The sequence below is a fragment of the Onychostruthus taczanowskii genome, unplaced genomic scaffold (assembly GCF_017590055.1).
Source record: "Onychostruthus taczanowskii isolate IOZ18803 unplaced genomic scaffold, ASM1759005v1 scaffold54, whole genome shotgun sequence".
Classification (NCBI taxonomy): Eukaryota; Metazoa; Chordata; class Aves; order Passeriformes; family Passeridae; genus Onychostruthus; species Onychostruthus taczanowskii.
Window position 1 is genome coordinate 1,784,086 of NW_024503013.1, and position 16,795 is coordinate 1,800,880.

The window sequence follows — 16,795 nt, forward strand, 5'->3', positions numbered from 1 at the left end:
CTCCTGCAGGTGTGCAGAACAGCTGCCTGCATGCCTGTGGAAGACCGCATTCAACCCCAGCCACCTGACTTCTCTATTTTTTCCAAGAAAAATTACATTACTTCAGGAACACAAATGATAGCCACTTTGCAGGTGTGGTTTTCCACGAGGGGACTGAACTGGCATTCCGTCTGTTTCCCCATCCAGTAAGACTCTACGCTCACTCACTTTGGCACGGCAATTAGATCTCGCAATACTGCCAGACCAATGTATTTTTTGTTGTTGCCATGACAACTGTGCTGCTAGGTTGGACCTGAAGCAGCAGCTGGATTCTCCACTGCCAGGCCCTGACAAATACAGCCCTTAACTCCTTTTCTTCCCACCTTCTAAACATGTTGCCTATATACCAAGATTTTAGTTGCTTTATTTTAAGAGACTTACAAACTACACACATTTTTCTGCTTCCCAAGAATCATTTTATCATGAGGCAGGCAGCAGAAATAACACTGTATTCCTCCAGTAGCTCACATGACCCCAAGCATGCTGAAAATCTCATTTCCAAGTAAAGGTGGGTATGAGCTGCTGGCATTAGTATGCTATGCATAGCTTAGTGAAAGGGTGGCAAATACAGCTAAAGCTAAGGAAAGCTTTTACAGGATATCAGTCAAACAAAAATCTGAAACATTGTGATCTACATTTACTCTCTTAAGAAAATCAGGTAAGTTTTCAAATTAAGAACTTGAAAATCCTACTAAGAAACAGCATCTCTGAGAACAAACTCAATTGAGCACAACATACACAAGGAAAAGGGCAAGAATTTTACATAAATACATCTGAGTTCTGCCACTGTCACCTCCTGGGCAGGGAGGTAACTACTCCATTTTGAAAATGCTATGTTCCTAGCCAGTGCATCACTTGGCCAACATTTCAAATGCAACTAAGATGACAGGAGAACAGAAAAAAAATAAAGCCTACACATTTTAGTTTTTTTTTGCAGTCATTCATATTTTATACCATCCTAAGTGTTAACATGGACATTAGAGGAGTGAACAAAGTGTACTATGGTATCTTGGTATCACTTGTTTGATAACAACACTTGCAAGTTTCTGAAAATTCTATTATTACCATTAAAGGGCACACACACAGACTGAAAAAAACAAACTAAAACCAAAGATTAACTAATTTCTAACTACCTTCCAAGAGGAAGTCCAGTTTGCTACAGAAAGTACAGTTCTTTTCAGGTCACACTGCTTGCCATACTTACCTCTTCCTCACTTTTGATTAATACTGACATTTATCTAAGTTGTGTAAGTTACAAACCATCATCACTACAAATACACGAGGGCATTTTGGAAAGCAATATGGACGATCAGCAGCATTTATTGCAAATCAGCTTCTCTCTTTTACCATTTACAGGTGGACAGTAAAAGTAAACACACACAAAGAAGAAAAAACATTCATGAGACACAAACTGGTTTAATTAAAACTGTAAAGGAAAACAATATGCAAGAATAAAAACTCCAGATACATAGCACTTATTAATTATGAAGCTGTTGCTGATCTCGGAAAAGCATTTGAGAATCCATGACCAAACGTTCAGCCTTAAATTCTGAGGGAAAGGGAGGGAATGGCCACAACCTACCAAGTCCTTCTGCACTACCGCACAAAAAACTGCACTATTTGATATATTTTTCCATGAACTTTTTGTGAAACTCTGATTGGAGAGTTTCATTGACGAATCTTTTGTCCTTTTTTGTTTCATCTATCCCCTTGGCACAGTTCTTGAAGACAATATCGTCATCCCACCTGAAAACAGAAGTTTTTAATTTCAGTAAGCTCATATGAAAATTAGGTGTAATATACAAAAACACATAAATGGAGTTTGACCTTCTTACAGAAGAAGTAGTCATTAGGATTAGATTTTAGTCTTTCAGAAAAGAGGATCTATTTTTCTACCCCAAGCTATCTCCTACACACTTGTGACAAGATCAGAGGAAGGAAACAGAAACCAGCTACAGTGATAACATTTTCTGACTCTGAACAGCGAGAGTAAGCAAGGGGATGGGTGTCACTGAACAGACTGCACAGTACCTCCTTTTAACTTTGAAGTTTGCCTGAGGCTGTGCTGGCCCAGTGAGGTTCAGCAGTGGGTTACCACTCAGGATGTTCTCCATCCGAATTCTTTCTTCTTCAGCCTTTTGCTCTTGTTCCTGAGAACCAGAAATGGATACATTATTTTTCTAGGCCACTTTTCTCCTCTAGTTGGTAGAGATACACATTATTTAGCTTTGGTAGAGAGATACACATTATTCAGCTTTGAACACTCACACAGGTGGAGCTTTAACTCTTAGCCCAGATTTTTCAGAGTGTTTGGCACTTGCATATGAGGAGAATAAGGATAGAAGCAGAGACACTTTACAGAGCTTAATTTTGCTAATAAACTGTCAGACTAGCAACACTCATATCAGCTCTACTTAGCTCTGATGCGCCATCAAATATTCAGGTGAATTCTAGCTTTACCATATATATATATTTATTATAGTAAAAACTGTATACACATTAAAAGGTTTTCTTTATCCTCATGAGAAAAGACAGTACATCATATAATATTCACTAGGTAGAAGAAACCATGCAGCATGTTGAAACTTCTCTACTTTCAGCAGCTGTTTGGATTTTATAACTACAACTTCCCTGGGGACCAATTAAAAAGAATATTGAGAACCCCACAGTGAAATGAACAGAGGATGTCATAAGACTATTTAAGAGTTTCAATATTAAGAAGCAGGAAAATTTTCTTGTCCTTGTACTGTCAAATGCATATAACTCAAGCTTAAGTGAAGCAATGCACTGCAAATAACACAAAGTAATTTCATTGCCCACACTTTCAAGCTCTATTAGCACATCTAATAAAAGTGACTTAAATGTTTACAGACTTCAAAATTAATGTTTAGTATTAATTTATTTTTCCACAAGCTTCCACAAATATTGCAGGGAGTGTTCTTTGATGAAAGAACTAGTAGGGAAAGAAAGTAATTCTTTAAATTAGGATGACTAAGTAGGTTTCCTACTCTGAAGTATGGGGTGAAGACACTGGTTAAAAAATGAACTGAAGCTTCATTAGCATTGCAGGAGAATCAAACCATGGCTTTTAAAAATTATATAAACTAAAAACAAAGAGATCATGAGGTCAGGGTTTTTCCCCAAGCTGGGGGAAAAAAAACCCCAAAAAGCTGCAGAAAATTATTGCTGAGAACTTCTACAGGATCTCAAGAGAGGAAGCAGGTTCCTTGCTGCTGGAGTTCACAAGGTTTAAATGCTAAACCTGATGCTGATGCTAGCCAGAGGTCCCTAGCATCAAACATTTAATCAATACTAAGTTATTTATTATTACCTAAAATTTACTATATTTTTCCATTAAATTGATCAGATATGTGAAATTTTGGATGGGTCCCCTATCTCTGGAAGTGTTTAGGGCCAGGCTGGACAGAGCTCTGAGCAACTTGGTCTAGTGGAAGGTGTCCATGCCCACAGCAAGGGGGTTGGAAGTAGATGACCTTTAAGGTCCCTTCCAACCCAAACCATCCTGTGATTCTATGAAATTTTCTTTTAGTATACCTCTGCTTTCTTAAGAACATGGATTTAATGTACCTTTAAGGTCCCTTCCAACCCAAACCATCCTGTGATTCTATGAAATTTTCTTTTAGCATACCTCTGCTTTCTTAAGAACATGGATTTAATGTACACACGAATAGCAGATGATGCAGGAGGATCAGATGATGCAGGATCACTGGTTAAGATTTTACTTTTCAAAATCTACTCAAGTTTTAGTTATGAAAAAACACCTACCATTACACTGCTTCTCACAAATAAAACGTGGATCCAGCTGCAATTAATTGCCAGTGGGATGGGAAAAGCTCCCCAGAAGGGCACATTGCTCAAAAACAAAGCGCAGCTTCAGGACAAGCCCTGTAATGCCCTTATTAAAATATATGCCTCAGAAAAACTTGCTCTTTTCTGCTACTGTATCCTTGGAGCTTTAACACAAACCACAACAATTACAAGTTATTAACACAAATCAACTGAGGTTTTGAATTTTCAAACTGAGGTTTTGAATTTTCAAACAGCTCTAAATCTAACATTTGCAGTCCAACTTCTGTTATTATCACCCCAGTAAGTATGGAAACATGGAGAGCAAAAAGATTTGATAAGGAACAGCAATTTCCTCCCATACTGCAAATATAAACTCAAATTATACTTTTCTCTGTGGATCAGAGACAAGTAATGCATGCAGCTGCTTATGCACACAATGCCAACCTTTGATTTACCATCTTCCTTCCACATAACATGGAACAGCAAAGAGCCATGAAATCCCATTTACTGCAGTCTGTTGCCATGTGCTTCCACCAGAAGTCCATCAGATTGTTGTACAGCACATGCTTGCAAAGCACTGCTTTGAAACCAAGCAAAATCTTGGATACTGGAACAAGCAAAAACCCAGTACAGATCTTCAGGTAGCTCCCAGGAGGTGATCAGATACTGCTTATGACCATTAGCAAATTTGCAGCTGGATGCAAGCATGTGAAGTTTTCTCTGTGTTGTCTGAAACTAGGTGGGCTCTGCACCACTAACTTTAATCTCCAATGCTCCATTAGAAGTGAGGCTTTGGAAACACAAAAGGCTAGGGAAAAACAGTGAGAGCAAATGAAAAGGCTAGAAACCAAAAATTCCTAATCAAGAGAAGGTAGCACTACTAAGACCATTGTAAGAAATTAATATTCCTCTGTTGAAAAATGGTTCTGTGGAGAGAACTTGTTCCAAGCTTCTATATGCAAATAGATGCAGCAGTTTCTCATTTTAGAGCTGGAGGCTGGGTGAACTCTTCTGAAGGTGGCAGGTAGAGCATGGCACAGTCTCGTCCTTTAAGACATTAACTTCAGCCATGATCCAAAGTCACTGAACCTATACATCATGCATTACCTTATCAGACATTACTATTTTTGTTTAGGTTTTTAGAATGCATGAAAATGCATCCACATACCACTGACATACAGAGAACTACAATGCACTTGACACATGATTTTTTTAGTGGTCAAAAATTGACTGGAGTCAGCCAGCACATCTTCAGGAGGAACAGCAGTTCCTCTTCCCTCCCTTTCCCCATTTCAGATTTAATCTCATCAATTCCTACAATGCTGATTCCAGCACTCTCCATCATGCATGAAGAGAAGCAAAAAGCACTCAGTCATTTGAATGACAAATATTCAGAATCACTAGAGAAAGACAAAGCCAATATTAAGAATCATAAAAAATAGGCATACAGTACTCCCATGTACTTCCTACACACAGATGTACATTCTAATTTTCTATACTAAGATTTCTAAAAGGCATGTTACACATTACCCTTTTATCTGCTTTGCCATACCCACATAATATCCTTCAGCCTCAATCAGCCTGATATAGTTTGATTTTTGATAACAAAGAAAAGCATTAAGTGACAAAATGTGGTGACAGAAAAAAAAATCAAAGCTGAAATAACACTTTTAATAAGTGTTATACTACAAGCACTAGTGTAAGACTAGAAGAGGGATTTAGCTCTGGGTTAAGACACCAACAGCTGAACATGGTCCCACAGGCACCTGAGCTCACATCTTGGCAGAGACCTACAGGATACAACAGGGAGCCAAGACAGCTTTTAGTGCTCACACTAAATTAGTGCTCACACTAAATTGTGACACAGGAGACCAACCACACTGTAGGCTCTGCTGACTGCACCTCCACTGCACCACCGTGCAGGCTATGAGACACAACTTGTCCATTGGACCCAACAACTTGGCTTTTCAGGCTCAACTGCATTCTGTCTACAGCTGATTATTGCTAGCAAAAAACCTGCATTGACTTAAGTCAGCTACAGTTGCAGAGGACTGGGAAGTGGCAGATAAAATAAGTGGTAGAGGCAATCTCGGGAAATTCTTTCCTTGGCACATCTGACTGCAAAGGAAAGAAAAACATCGTTACCATGTTTATTTTGAGCATAGTTCCTACCCTCAGCACTGAGCAAGATTACTTTTACAGAAAGTGCTGAAATTCCCCAAATGACTCCATTGTATTAAAGTTAGTTATCCTACTCATTTTTATAGATGTTGAGCAGCTGAAAGAAAACCTGAAATACTCATATTTCATCAAAGGCCGAAAAAAAGTTTAAAAACATATAAATTGCAAGACCTGATTTAAATGTTAATTTTAGAATGACAAACTATGATAGCACTGCCTTTAGCAGCAGGGAATGAAATTCAAGAATGCACAGACACACCCCAGTTATCCGACCCTGTGCAAGTTACTAACTCTGTGCAACACAGAGATTCAAATAATTAATTCAAACTTCAAAAACAAAGAGCACCAAGTAATCACAATGGCAGTGTCCACACACAGCTTTGTTGTGATTTTGTCCACAAGGAAAGGGATGTTATCACTAGTTCTTGTCAAGGTTTAAGTGCTCCTGGCATGTCTCAAACATTGAATGAAGAAACATACTCTGCCATGTGCTTTTGCCTCTTTATTGAAATTTTCTTAATCACTGATTTAATCTTCTAGTTTTAGTCAGACCCTTGAGATTTAAGTGAAAAGGTTAATAGCTATCAAGACTCATTTTCTGATGTTTTATTTGAAAGCCTGTGACATGGCTAAAACAGGGGGCAGAGCTAAGATTTATTCTGACCACTGGTAAAATAATATATTCAGTTATAGAGAAACTCGTTGAAATAAAACTGTCAAGAAAACAAACTGAAATTTTTTTCTGCTCTCAGCTAAGCAAAGAACAACTGGATATTAAAACAGGTTTGCCAGAACTGCACACATACATGCAGCTGCTCATTGATTTGAAGTTTCTTTCTAATTATTTCAACTTACTTTCTAAGGAAGCACTTGAAACTGAAAAACAAGAGCACTGTAAAGCTTAATTCAGAATATTGAAATGTTTACTGAAACCTATCTGTGGATGGTTAACACAAACACCGATTTAGTGTTTGTACAGACCTAGAACAATTCCACAGAAAGAACTTTTAAAACTAGAATTTCCTGGTCAGCTTAGTGTCTACTAGAAACAATCTGAGATTACAATTGTAGAGGAAACATCAGGAGGACTCCCATGCTGCAACAATTTTTTAAAACATTCATAGTATTTATTTAATGATTCTACATAACCTCAGGGAACTAAGCATTTTGAGAAGTTAACAAGCTTTGAGAGGAACTGTTTATTGGGCTGACAAACTATTAGAACCTCTTAATATTTTCAAAATTAGATTTAGAGGATTTTTATGGAAATTGGTGTTGCCTATAAGGGATGTTAACAGAGAACAGGACACCCCATAAAAAGCAGATTCACATATTTTGTTTTTAATTGCTTGTGTTTCAGCACAGATGCATTTGGAAAGAAGCTGTTCTCCTTTAATGACAGCTTAAATAATGGACACTGAAGTGATGAGTGAAGACTATTAACAAAAGTACAGTTTACTCTAAATGAAGTCTCAGAAGTAATTGGACTAGTATTTTAATAAATCAAAATAACTAAAGTACCAGGGAAAAATCTACACATGGCACAGGTTTGGGATATATTACAGTAATTTACCCACTTAATCTTGTCAAGACCCTGGGATGTTGCAAAAAGATGACAAGAAGAGACACATTAATCTGTCTGTGAACAATGGGGTTAGAGAATGATGATCAGTGTGAAGAGAGAACAGGTATTCACTCCACAGTTTCTCTTTGCCTGGCCACTGGCTCACCCATGCTGTTCACTGTGGACAACAGCATTTCAGCAGGTAAAGCTGTACATGGATTTGGATTAACAGCAACTGCACAGTTAAGACTTTACATGAGATGCTATCCTGAAGTCATCTGATTACTTACAAGTAACCAGAAGATTACTTACAAGGTTACTTACAAAATTAGGCCTAAATTATGGCTTGCAATACATAGTAACATGAAATTCCATGCATCTGAAGGGAAAAGGAATTTATAAAAAAGAACTCTAAAATGCTTAGCCAGTAACACCTTATTGCAAAGCCATGGAAAATAAGGCATAATCTGAACAGATTGCACACTAAAGCAAATAAACAGGAGACTTCTTTCCAAATGTGACCCTTACTCCTAAAGGCTATTTCCAAGGCTGTGCCTCACTCTGGCTTTTACTTTTTCCATCAAAATAGACTTAGTTTCCTACTCCCCCAAAAAACACAAGAAAACAAAATTCCAGGCATCTGTAGAGCACCCTCTATTTATTGAAGATACCAATTTTAAAGAGAGCCTACCTGCCACTAACCAGAGAAAGGATGAAAACTGTAGGCCTAGACTCTGAGCTTGCAATAGTGGCACTGTTGCAAATAAATAAAACAATTTTATTCAGTATGCATGCAGCACTGGACATTATAAGCCCTGCTGCTGGGTAAGCAGAACATCCATGAGGGTAACATATTATACCTGTAAGAGACAGCAAAGTAAAACAAGCGCTATCCCAAATACTTTGTGGCTTTTAGCACCCTCTAGTGACAAATTAGAACTTCACAGAGATTATGATGTTCCTACTTTCCACACTTAATAAAATAAGCAAGCACTTGGCCATCTGAGCTGCAATTTACTAACTATTATTTTCCTAATGCAAGTTTTCTACACAGAAATGTGACAAGTTATACTGTTGAATCTTGATGCATAACTTACAACTATCAAATAAAGTGAAAAATCCACATAGACCTGAGCTTTCATTTTAAGTATCGTGCAAGGACAGCTAAAGTCAAAATCTTTCCTACACATAGCTACACTTAATTTGTAGTTTAGTACATTTCACATAGGAATAAATGGTCGAATTGCTGACAGTGTTTTTAAGTAATTTTCACCACGTTGTTACTGCAAAAGACAATTTTATTGCTTCATGATGTGCTCTAAATGCCTAGATAAAGACACAAGAGATGCTTTCAGACATCCTTTAATGCAGAAGACCTCTCACAAGCCAGAAGGGCAATCAAGTAGCAACAGTCTTGTACAGCACAATTTCTGCAGTGAAGCAGCATGGTACAGCTTTTAGCCTTGCATACTATTTAAGTGCAAAACTGCAGAGCTCACTGGTTTTACAGGCCTTGTTGGTTCTAAAGGTAAATTTTTATATTGTTAGGCAAGAACAGGCTCGCAACTACGACACTGCCAACAGCAGTTAAAACATTATCCTCTCCTAGCTGTTCCTAGTGTCTGTTGGAAGCTCTGCCCTGGTTCACTGCCAGCTAAGCATTCATGAAAAACACTAAACTAGGAATGTGTTTGTTAAGCTACAGAAAAACCTTTCTGTACAAGTAGTTCAGAGGCACTAAAACATTATGTTGTCAGAATAGCCTTTGATTAGCCTCTGGATCAGTATCTAATGTGTTTATTTAGCATGTTCTAAAAAAATACTTCAGATAAGTTTATACACAGGTGACAGGTGGCTTGGTTTTCTGACAGACTTTTTGATGGTTTGGGGTTTTTATTTTGTTTTACACTAATGGAGAGTACACTAATAAAAACATACAAAACTACTGCAGGTGAAGGAACCAAAGTTTCACAAAAGCACTAAAATTATTTATTCCCTACTCAAAAAGAGAAAGCATTTAGTAAAAGCAGATGAGGGAATGTTGCACATATCCACTACGTCTGTTGCACCACCAGAGGAGAGTGTTTCAGCAGTGCAGATGAAATACCCTGGACTCCAAACTCTATTGCAATACAACGTTAGAACCAGTACTCAATACCAGAACCAGTACTCAATACAAACCTAAAACCTGGTGAGTTTGACAACACAAACCACACCCAGAAACTAGTCCAAACTCCCAGTACCCAGAAGTCCAATCAATAGTTAGGAATTTTGATAATGCACTCCATCCCAACAATCCCTCTTACACCAAGGATATAATAGCACCACCAGCACAGTATTTAATCCCACTGACAGGAAAACCTCTGTAACTACAGGGACTTTCCTCCCCTTTCAAGGACAGAACATGGTGTTTCTGTCTGTAGAGAGAGATGACAGAGAGGTATGAAAGCTACATGTGAATTGAGTTTCCCAGTTCTGAAAAGACTGCTGTATTGTTATTTGGTTTTGCAGAGACAACTTTCAAATGAATTTGCCTCTGTATAATCACATGAAAATAGTTCTGGTCTTACAGTTCAAATTGGTGCTCCTTGCAGCACCAAAGCTGTAAAAGGACAACTACTGTATAAAACCTGCAGCCATAAGAAGCAGTACCAAAAAGCACACATCTTTATTTCATAAATAAAAATAGTATTTCTTGTTTCATAAAAGCTAGTTAGTAAACTAAATTACATCAGATTGCATGCAGCTCACTAATGCCACTATATCCTTTGGTATAACAGCCGAGTGCAGAGGATTTACACATGAAATCAAGATTATCTTGACTCACTGCCCGTACAAAGTGTAGGAAAATAGAAAAAAATGTTTCAGTGAGTAAAACATTCACTATGTCTAATATAGAAAAAATTTCTTAACAATTATTAGACAGAAGAACAAATACATCTTATCTGAGAGGAGGTTTCAACACAAGGGTTCAAGCACTTTGTTTACCAGTTCTCACTCATCCCAAGCACTTAAGGCACACCAGATTTAATAGACATCAGTTCACAAAAAAACAGACGCTTTTTAATGTGTGAGACTTTACCTTTCGAGCTTGTTCTTCAGCTCGTTCTTTCTTGATTTTTTCCAGTTCAGCCAGAAGAGCTGCAGTGTCATCATCATCACTGTCTTCCAAGTCCTCATCTTCATCATCTTCCTAATAGTAACAAATGGAAGGCAAGAATCAGCTTGTTCATTCAATTTAATAAAAAACGGCCCTGGGCTGCCCAACTACGGCTACAATTGGATGGCTGATTTCTGAAGTACTGCTGACTGATTTCTGAAGTACTTGGGTAGCACCAAATACAATACAAGCAGGGTTTTTGCTCTTTTATAGTAAAGTCAAGAGAAAAATACATTTATGCTTTTGGGATAACTGCAATTAAAAATGCTATGTAACTGACAGACTCTAGAGAGTGGGCATCCCCAGTCACTCTCCAATCATTGTGATAGAAGTCATTCTGTGTGCCTGATTAACCTGTCCAGTACTGCTGGGACCAAATACCACAGGATGAATAAACCCAGAGCTTATTGTCAAGCCTTTGACTTAACTCCTAGACATCAGCAATAAGAAGCATAGTCAAAGGCAAGCACTGGTGGCTCATGCAGACAATCATCTGCAAGTATCTCAACAGTTCTACCCTTGGGGAATTCTTACTAAGCCGGTGGTAATTCCCCATACTGTAAGTGGTATTTTCAGTTTCCTAGATTTTTTGTGCTTTCCAAGAATACCATTACAGCATGGACCAGCATCCTCTGAACAACTCTGGACTTTCACCACAGTACAGAAGCTGTCAAAGGAAAACACACTGGAACCTGTCTGAGATCTTTAGGCAACCTAGAAGTACATATAGCATTAACAGAAAATCGTTAAGGCAGGGTAATAAAAGGAAAGAAGACAGAAAAGAAGATACACACATCAGTAAGAGGATCATCTGCATCAAGATTTGCCGCAGGAATCTGATCTAGCCGAGGCTTCTTAGACACAGAAGATGATGTTGTATGTTCTGTGGTGTAAGGGTAAAAACAAAAAGTGTCTAAGTCTCTTCATTTAACAGCATCTACTGTCAGAAAGCAAAAATCTTCACAATTTGTCTTGCATTAGAGTAACAGAAAAAAGCTTATGCTTACTTTCCCCTCACTTCTCATTCTTAATGTCCATGTTAATTCCTCCCCCTAGGAAGCCTCAAGAGCAGCAATAACATCCCAAACTTACAGTTTGGCATCCAGAAGCTTTTTGAAGTCATTATTATTTCAATCAGAAAAAACCCATAAAAAACAGAGGTGGAGAAATAGTCTTATTACATATATCCAACTGGAGGGTTCCCATTTAGGATGATCCCAAAGCATTACTGTTGGCTAGTTTGGTCAAACTACATCTACTTTATTACGTGAATTTGAAAGCCATGCAATAGCTTCACATCTAGACCTGGAGTACAAGAAATTGTACTTAAATACTAAAAATGAGTATTTCTCCAAAGGCTCTTTGATTTTGTTATTACTTCACCATATCTGAAAAGAATAGCATACTTTCAAACAGATTTATTGTTACACTGGTGCTGTAACAGCAGAAGATGAGTCATTACTCTTTCTCCTTCCTGTCCTGCTCATCCAAGTACAAAATAAATCCCTTTATTAGCTGCACACACTTGTGCCAATTCATTACAATTATACTGTATCAGCTGGCCATGCTTTTCTACTAGCTGGCCTAGATTTCTGCTAGCACGAAGCCAGCGTGACAGCCAGTGGACATTCCCTTGCAGGTCAACAGCTCTGAACTATCAGGCCAATACCTTAAATTCTACTCTCATGACATGCTGTCTGCAACTGCAAACTTCTTACAACACCAAATTTCATGCAAGAGCAATGTTTCACAAAGGAGTTAAGATTTTTGTTTCTTGGTTGTTACCTCTGGTTGGTCTGTCTCTGTTCTTTTCTCTGGCAGCAACTCGTTCTCTCTCCTCCAGCTCCCGTCTGAAATCACGGTTGCGCACCTCTTCGGGAGTATCCTGAGTGGTCTGTCTAAAACAACAAACAGGGAGAAAGCCTGAAGTTTGACACTCTGCAGCTGGGGAGAATATTTTCATGAAGGCCAGTAAATCCTGGGCTGAACAGGTAAAGACAGGGAACAAGAACTGGGTTCCATGCAAACATATGTTTATTCTCTCCTCAGCAGAGCCCTCCTGTGTACGTATGCACGGCACACACAGACCTGCCACGCCACCCACCCCTGCTCCTTTTGGTGGCTCCTGAATGAATGAAAGGCCCTACTTAAATTCCTACAAAACAGGAGGGTGACACCTGTCTGTATCTCACTAAGTTGAAATATTCTATTCTCCAGCAGTCCAAGCCCAGTGTCCTAGTAGACATGCACAAACATCATGGTCACTTCTTTTCATTGTTTTCAAAGTTGCTGCTGCAAACCTAATCTGTAAGGCTTACAGATAAGACCAAGAACTAGAACATCCTTTCCATGAACCTTTTCTTCTCCATGAGCACAGACCATGACCAATAATAAAAAAGTTGGGAGAACAGGGAAAACACCTTGTAAATACACATCACCCCTCTTTTATGTAACAACACACCGGCAAAAAGCAATGAACTATGTATGTCTGAGCCAGATTAAATTCCACCTAGAGGCTGCTGAAATTTTTGTGGGTATCTTTTAAAGAACTAGTGAATAAAAACAAGCACCTCTCTGTGAACCCAGTGCTGGAAGTAAGAGTGCCTGGAAGAAACCCAGACGTGAGCCATTATAAACACATTGTGTGTACAGCCCGTCCTTACGATGACGCATTTAATTTGCTTTTGTAATTAAAAAACTGAATTTGGAATCTTTGTTAAAGCTGCAAAATCTCCCCAAACCCTGTGCCATGCAAACAAACATGAGTGGGATAGAAACACTGGACTTTTCCTGCAGTGATGCAGTCCTGGCAATTTAACAAAGAACTTTTTATTAGGTATTTGGGAAGAAAAACAGAAGACACTTGATTCTTCCTCCATCTCTCCCTCTCACACAAAAGGAGAGATTTAAAACATATATTGTATGTTCCTGTCCCCACAGACTTCTTCCAAAGCAACAGACTGGTCTTCCAAACCCCACATTTTTTACAAAACAAACCACCAGAAATTTTCCCCCTAACAGCCAAACACATCTGGCAGCATTTTTTGTGTTGTTTGCTTTGGTATTCTCCAAAACACTCAGCTCCCTTATGAATACATATTCTTGAAAACCAAAGGGGCAGGAGTGAAGAGGTGGCAGGGTAAATACCTACACAGAAAAGCGCAAAAGTAAAACCTTAACAGTGATTTCACTGACAAGAGTAACAACAGTTAGATAAAATGAGCATTTTTAGATTGACACATTGAATTTAAATTCTACCATACTAACTTCAGATTTTATTTACTCTTTCAAAAAGAGAAAAATTTATTGTGCATTTCAAACATAGGAAAATACTCTTAAGATCACATTATCTTTCTCACTTGCTAAAGAAATTCCTTTTCCCAGGACCTGAGTAAACCACCTGCAGCTTAACATCAGCTCTTCCAACACATCCCACTACCTGAGTGCTATTCCATGGCTCCCCTGCCTCCTCTCAATGCCCTTACACAGTGGGGCAAAATACATGATGTGGTTTTCCAGCTTTAAGATGTGCTCAACTTCACTTCTCTCATCCCAACCTGCTCTGCAAGTGACAGTACTCCCTGTGGCTCAACTTACTTTCCACTTCACTGCCCAAGAAGTTCATCTCCAATGTTCATTTTCTGGTAATTCATGTACATAAACAGCAACAAATTATCACTAAAATTAAACCTCCCCAAATCACCTGCAATGCATTTGAACTCCTAGCTCTGCTTTTGAGACTTTCACTTTTAGCCCACTTGTTCAGCACTCCTGCACAATCTCTGGAGCTTGCTCAGTGTCAAGCACATCAATACATATTGAGAAAATTTTAGCATACCACTCCTAACAAAACTGTCATTCCCAGCCAGCTTTGCCCTGACACTCAAAAAATGGACACTAACCTGTATTTGATTTTAGTATGAGAAGGAAGATCTCTGCTAGAATATTGTTTGGATAGCTGGCTTAAGTCTCCTTCACCTTTTCCTCTTCCTCCTCTTGCAGGTTCAAACGTCGGCCTGGCTGCTGTCGTCATCTTCACTCCTACAGAATCAAGGGATGAAACAAGTTATTACTACATTTCACAGTGTAAGACACTCACTGGGAGCTACTTTGCTCCTGGAACTGTAGAAGCAGTGACCCAGTGGTACACTGGTATACCAGCTGTCACTCAGCTCATGATCCTCAAAATTGGAGTAGCATTTTATTGACAGAATCTATTCAGGTTTCCCAACAGAGTGTCTTCCAATGTGCTTGGAAAATGACACAGGGACTCTAAGTTAAATATGAAGCTGCTTTTATGAAGTAAATAACACCAGCCAGGAACTGATCTCCCATCCTGAAAACAAGCAGCACAGTCTTGTAACTAAACTCTTTCCCCTCCTGGAAAACTGCAGTCAAAAACGACTGCCTGCTGGTAGAGCCCTTCATTGCTCCCCAGACCATTGCTGGTGCCACCAGGAGAAACGCTGGCTCACGGAGACCACGGCGTGCCTGGGACTGGCTGATCAATAACCACCGATGGATGCCGGGCAGCTTAAACAAAGTGCAAGGAAAAAAGCTTGGATAAAACTTTTTTGAGAAGTTGTCACCAGCTCTCCCCTAGAAACTGCAGGAGCCCAGCATGTCCTAAAAACCAAACTGGCAGATGCCCAAATTTCTGCTATCAATTCTTCTGTGCCTAAGAGTGAAACAGGCTCCAAGCAGCCTCAGCCACCCTGGGAGCACACACCGTGCTCAGCACTGCCTGACAGGACCTGGAGACCCTGCAAGCCCAAACCAAGCTTATTTTGTCAGTCTGTCACTTTGAATGAGAGCACAAAACACCCAGCTTTGGCATCAAAATGATAATATAATGTGTGGCTCAAAGTAACATCCCATCAGGCAGAGCAGTTACTGCCACTGAACTACTACTCAAAAAGCCAAATTAACAGAGGGAAACACCTTTAAAAAGAAGTGAGATGGTAACTAGCCTTGGCTCGTTAATGAAGGACGGCTGACACTTTTCAGTGATGCTGTACCAGTCAGCTGAAGCTCAGTGAGCCATTTTAGATCTCTTGGCACACATTCTGCCAGACCCATGATCCAAGAAAGTCACTTGTTCCTGTAACTTATCTGTGCTAATTATATGTAACAGAGGGATCCATGAAATCAGGTGAAGAAAAAGATGGGTGCAGTGGTTTCAGGAAGCATCTGGAAAGCATCCCTGCTTCTCTTAGGTTACAGAATTAACAAGGTTGGAAAAGACCTCCAACATTGTTGAGTCCAACCTGTGACCAAATATAACCCTGTCAACCAGGCCAGGGCACTAAGTGCCAAAATCCAGTCTTCCCTTAAACACCTCGAGGGATAATGGCTCCACTATCCTTGGGCAGCCCATTCCAATGTCCAATCACCCTTTTGGTGTAGAAATTCCTCCTAATGCCCAACCTAAACCCCCACTGGCACAACTTCAGGTCACTTCCTCTTGTGCTGGGAAAAGAGGCCAACCAGCCGGCCCCAACCTCCTTTAAAGCGCTTGCAGACAGCGATAAGGTTCCCCTGAGCCTCTTCTTCTCCAGGCTAAACAACCCCAGCTGCTCCTCACAGAACTAAGCCAGTCTGGATTCAGCTTGGCCTTCAAGGACCCAGACTCAACCTTAAACCTCCCAGATTTCAGAAATACCAGAAGAAGACTCTTCAGCACTAGCAGGAGTTATCGGCCAAGAGGAACGACCGAGCTCGGCCCGCAGCTGGACTGCCTTGGCCTTGCCGGGCTGCGCCCTGACTGGGGGGATCCAAACCGCAGCGTCAGGCCCAGCCACAGCCCGGCCCCTCGCCAAGCCCGCCTCCCCCTGCACCTGAGCCGCCTTTCCACCTTCAGAACCCTCCCGCAGCCTCCCTGCCGCTCTCCCGGACACTCACAGCACAACCTCCTCAACCCAGCGCCGCCGAACCCTACACCGCCACCATAACTCCGCCAGGCACCCACAATGCCCCGCGGCGGGCCATAGACATGGGAGCGCTGACCATAGAGACGGGTGTGAGTGTGTCCGCCATGATGG

The 16,795-nt window shown here is 40.0% G+C and overlaps 1 protein-coding gene across 1 annotated transcript; it reads right to left on the reverse strand.

Annotated features, from left to right (window-relative positions):
- Window positions 1-1,435: 1,435 nt before the first annotated feature.
- On the reverse strand, window positions 1,436-16,795 carry CWC15 (CWC15 spliceosome associated protein homolog). Its single transcript, XM_041417088.1, has 7 exons — window positions 16,656-16,795; window positions 14,657-14,795; window positions 12,540-12,652; window positions 11,549-11,637; window positions 10,677-10,787; window positions 2,071-2,189; window positions 1,436-1,785 (listed from the first exon to the last, which is right to left on the reverse strand). Exons 2-7 carry the CDS (start codon window positions 14,785-14,787, stop codon window positions 1,656-1,658), a joined length of 693 nt encoding a protein of 230 aa, XP_041273022.1. The 5' UTR covers window positions 14,788-14,795; window positions 16,656-16,795; the 3' UTR covers window positions 1,436-1,655.

Coding starts and splice junctions, on each gene's coding strand:
- CWC15 (XM_041417088.1), bottom strand. CDS start 14,787: ATGACGACAGCAGCCAGGCCGACGTTTGAACCTGCAAGAGGAGGAAGA. Junction 12,653..14,656: donor CATACTAAAATCAAATACAG/GTTAGTGTCCAT, acceptor TTGTTGTTTTAG/ACAGACCACTCAGGATACTC. Junction 1,786..2,070: donor AACTTCAAAGTTAAAAGGAG/GTACTGTGCAGT, acceptor TTCTGTTTTCAG/GTGGGATGACGATATTGTCT.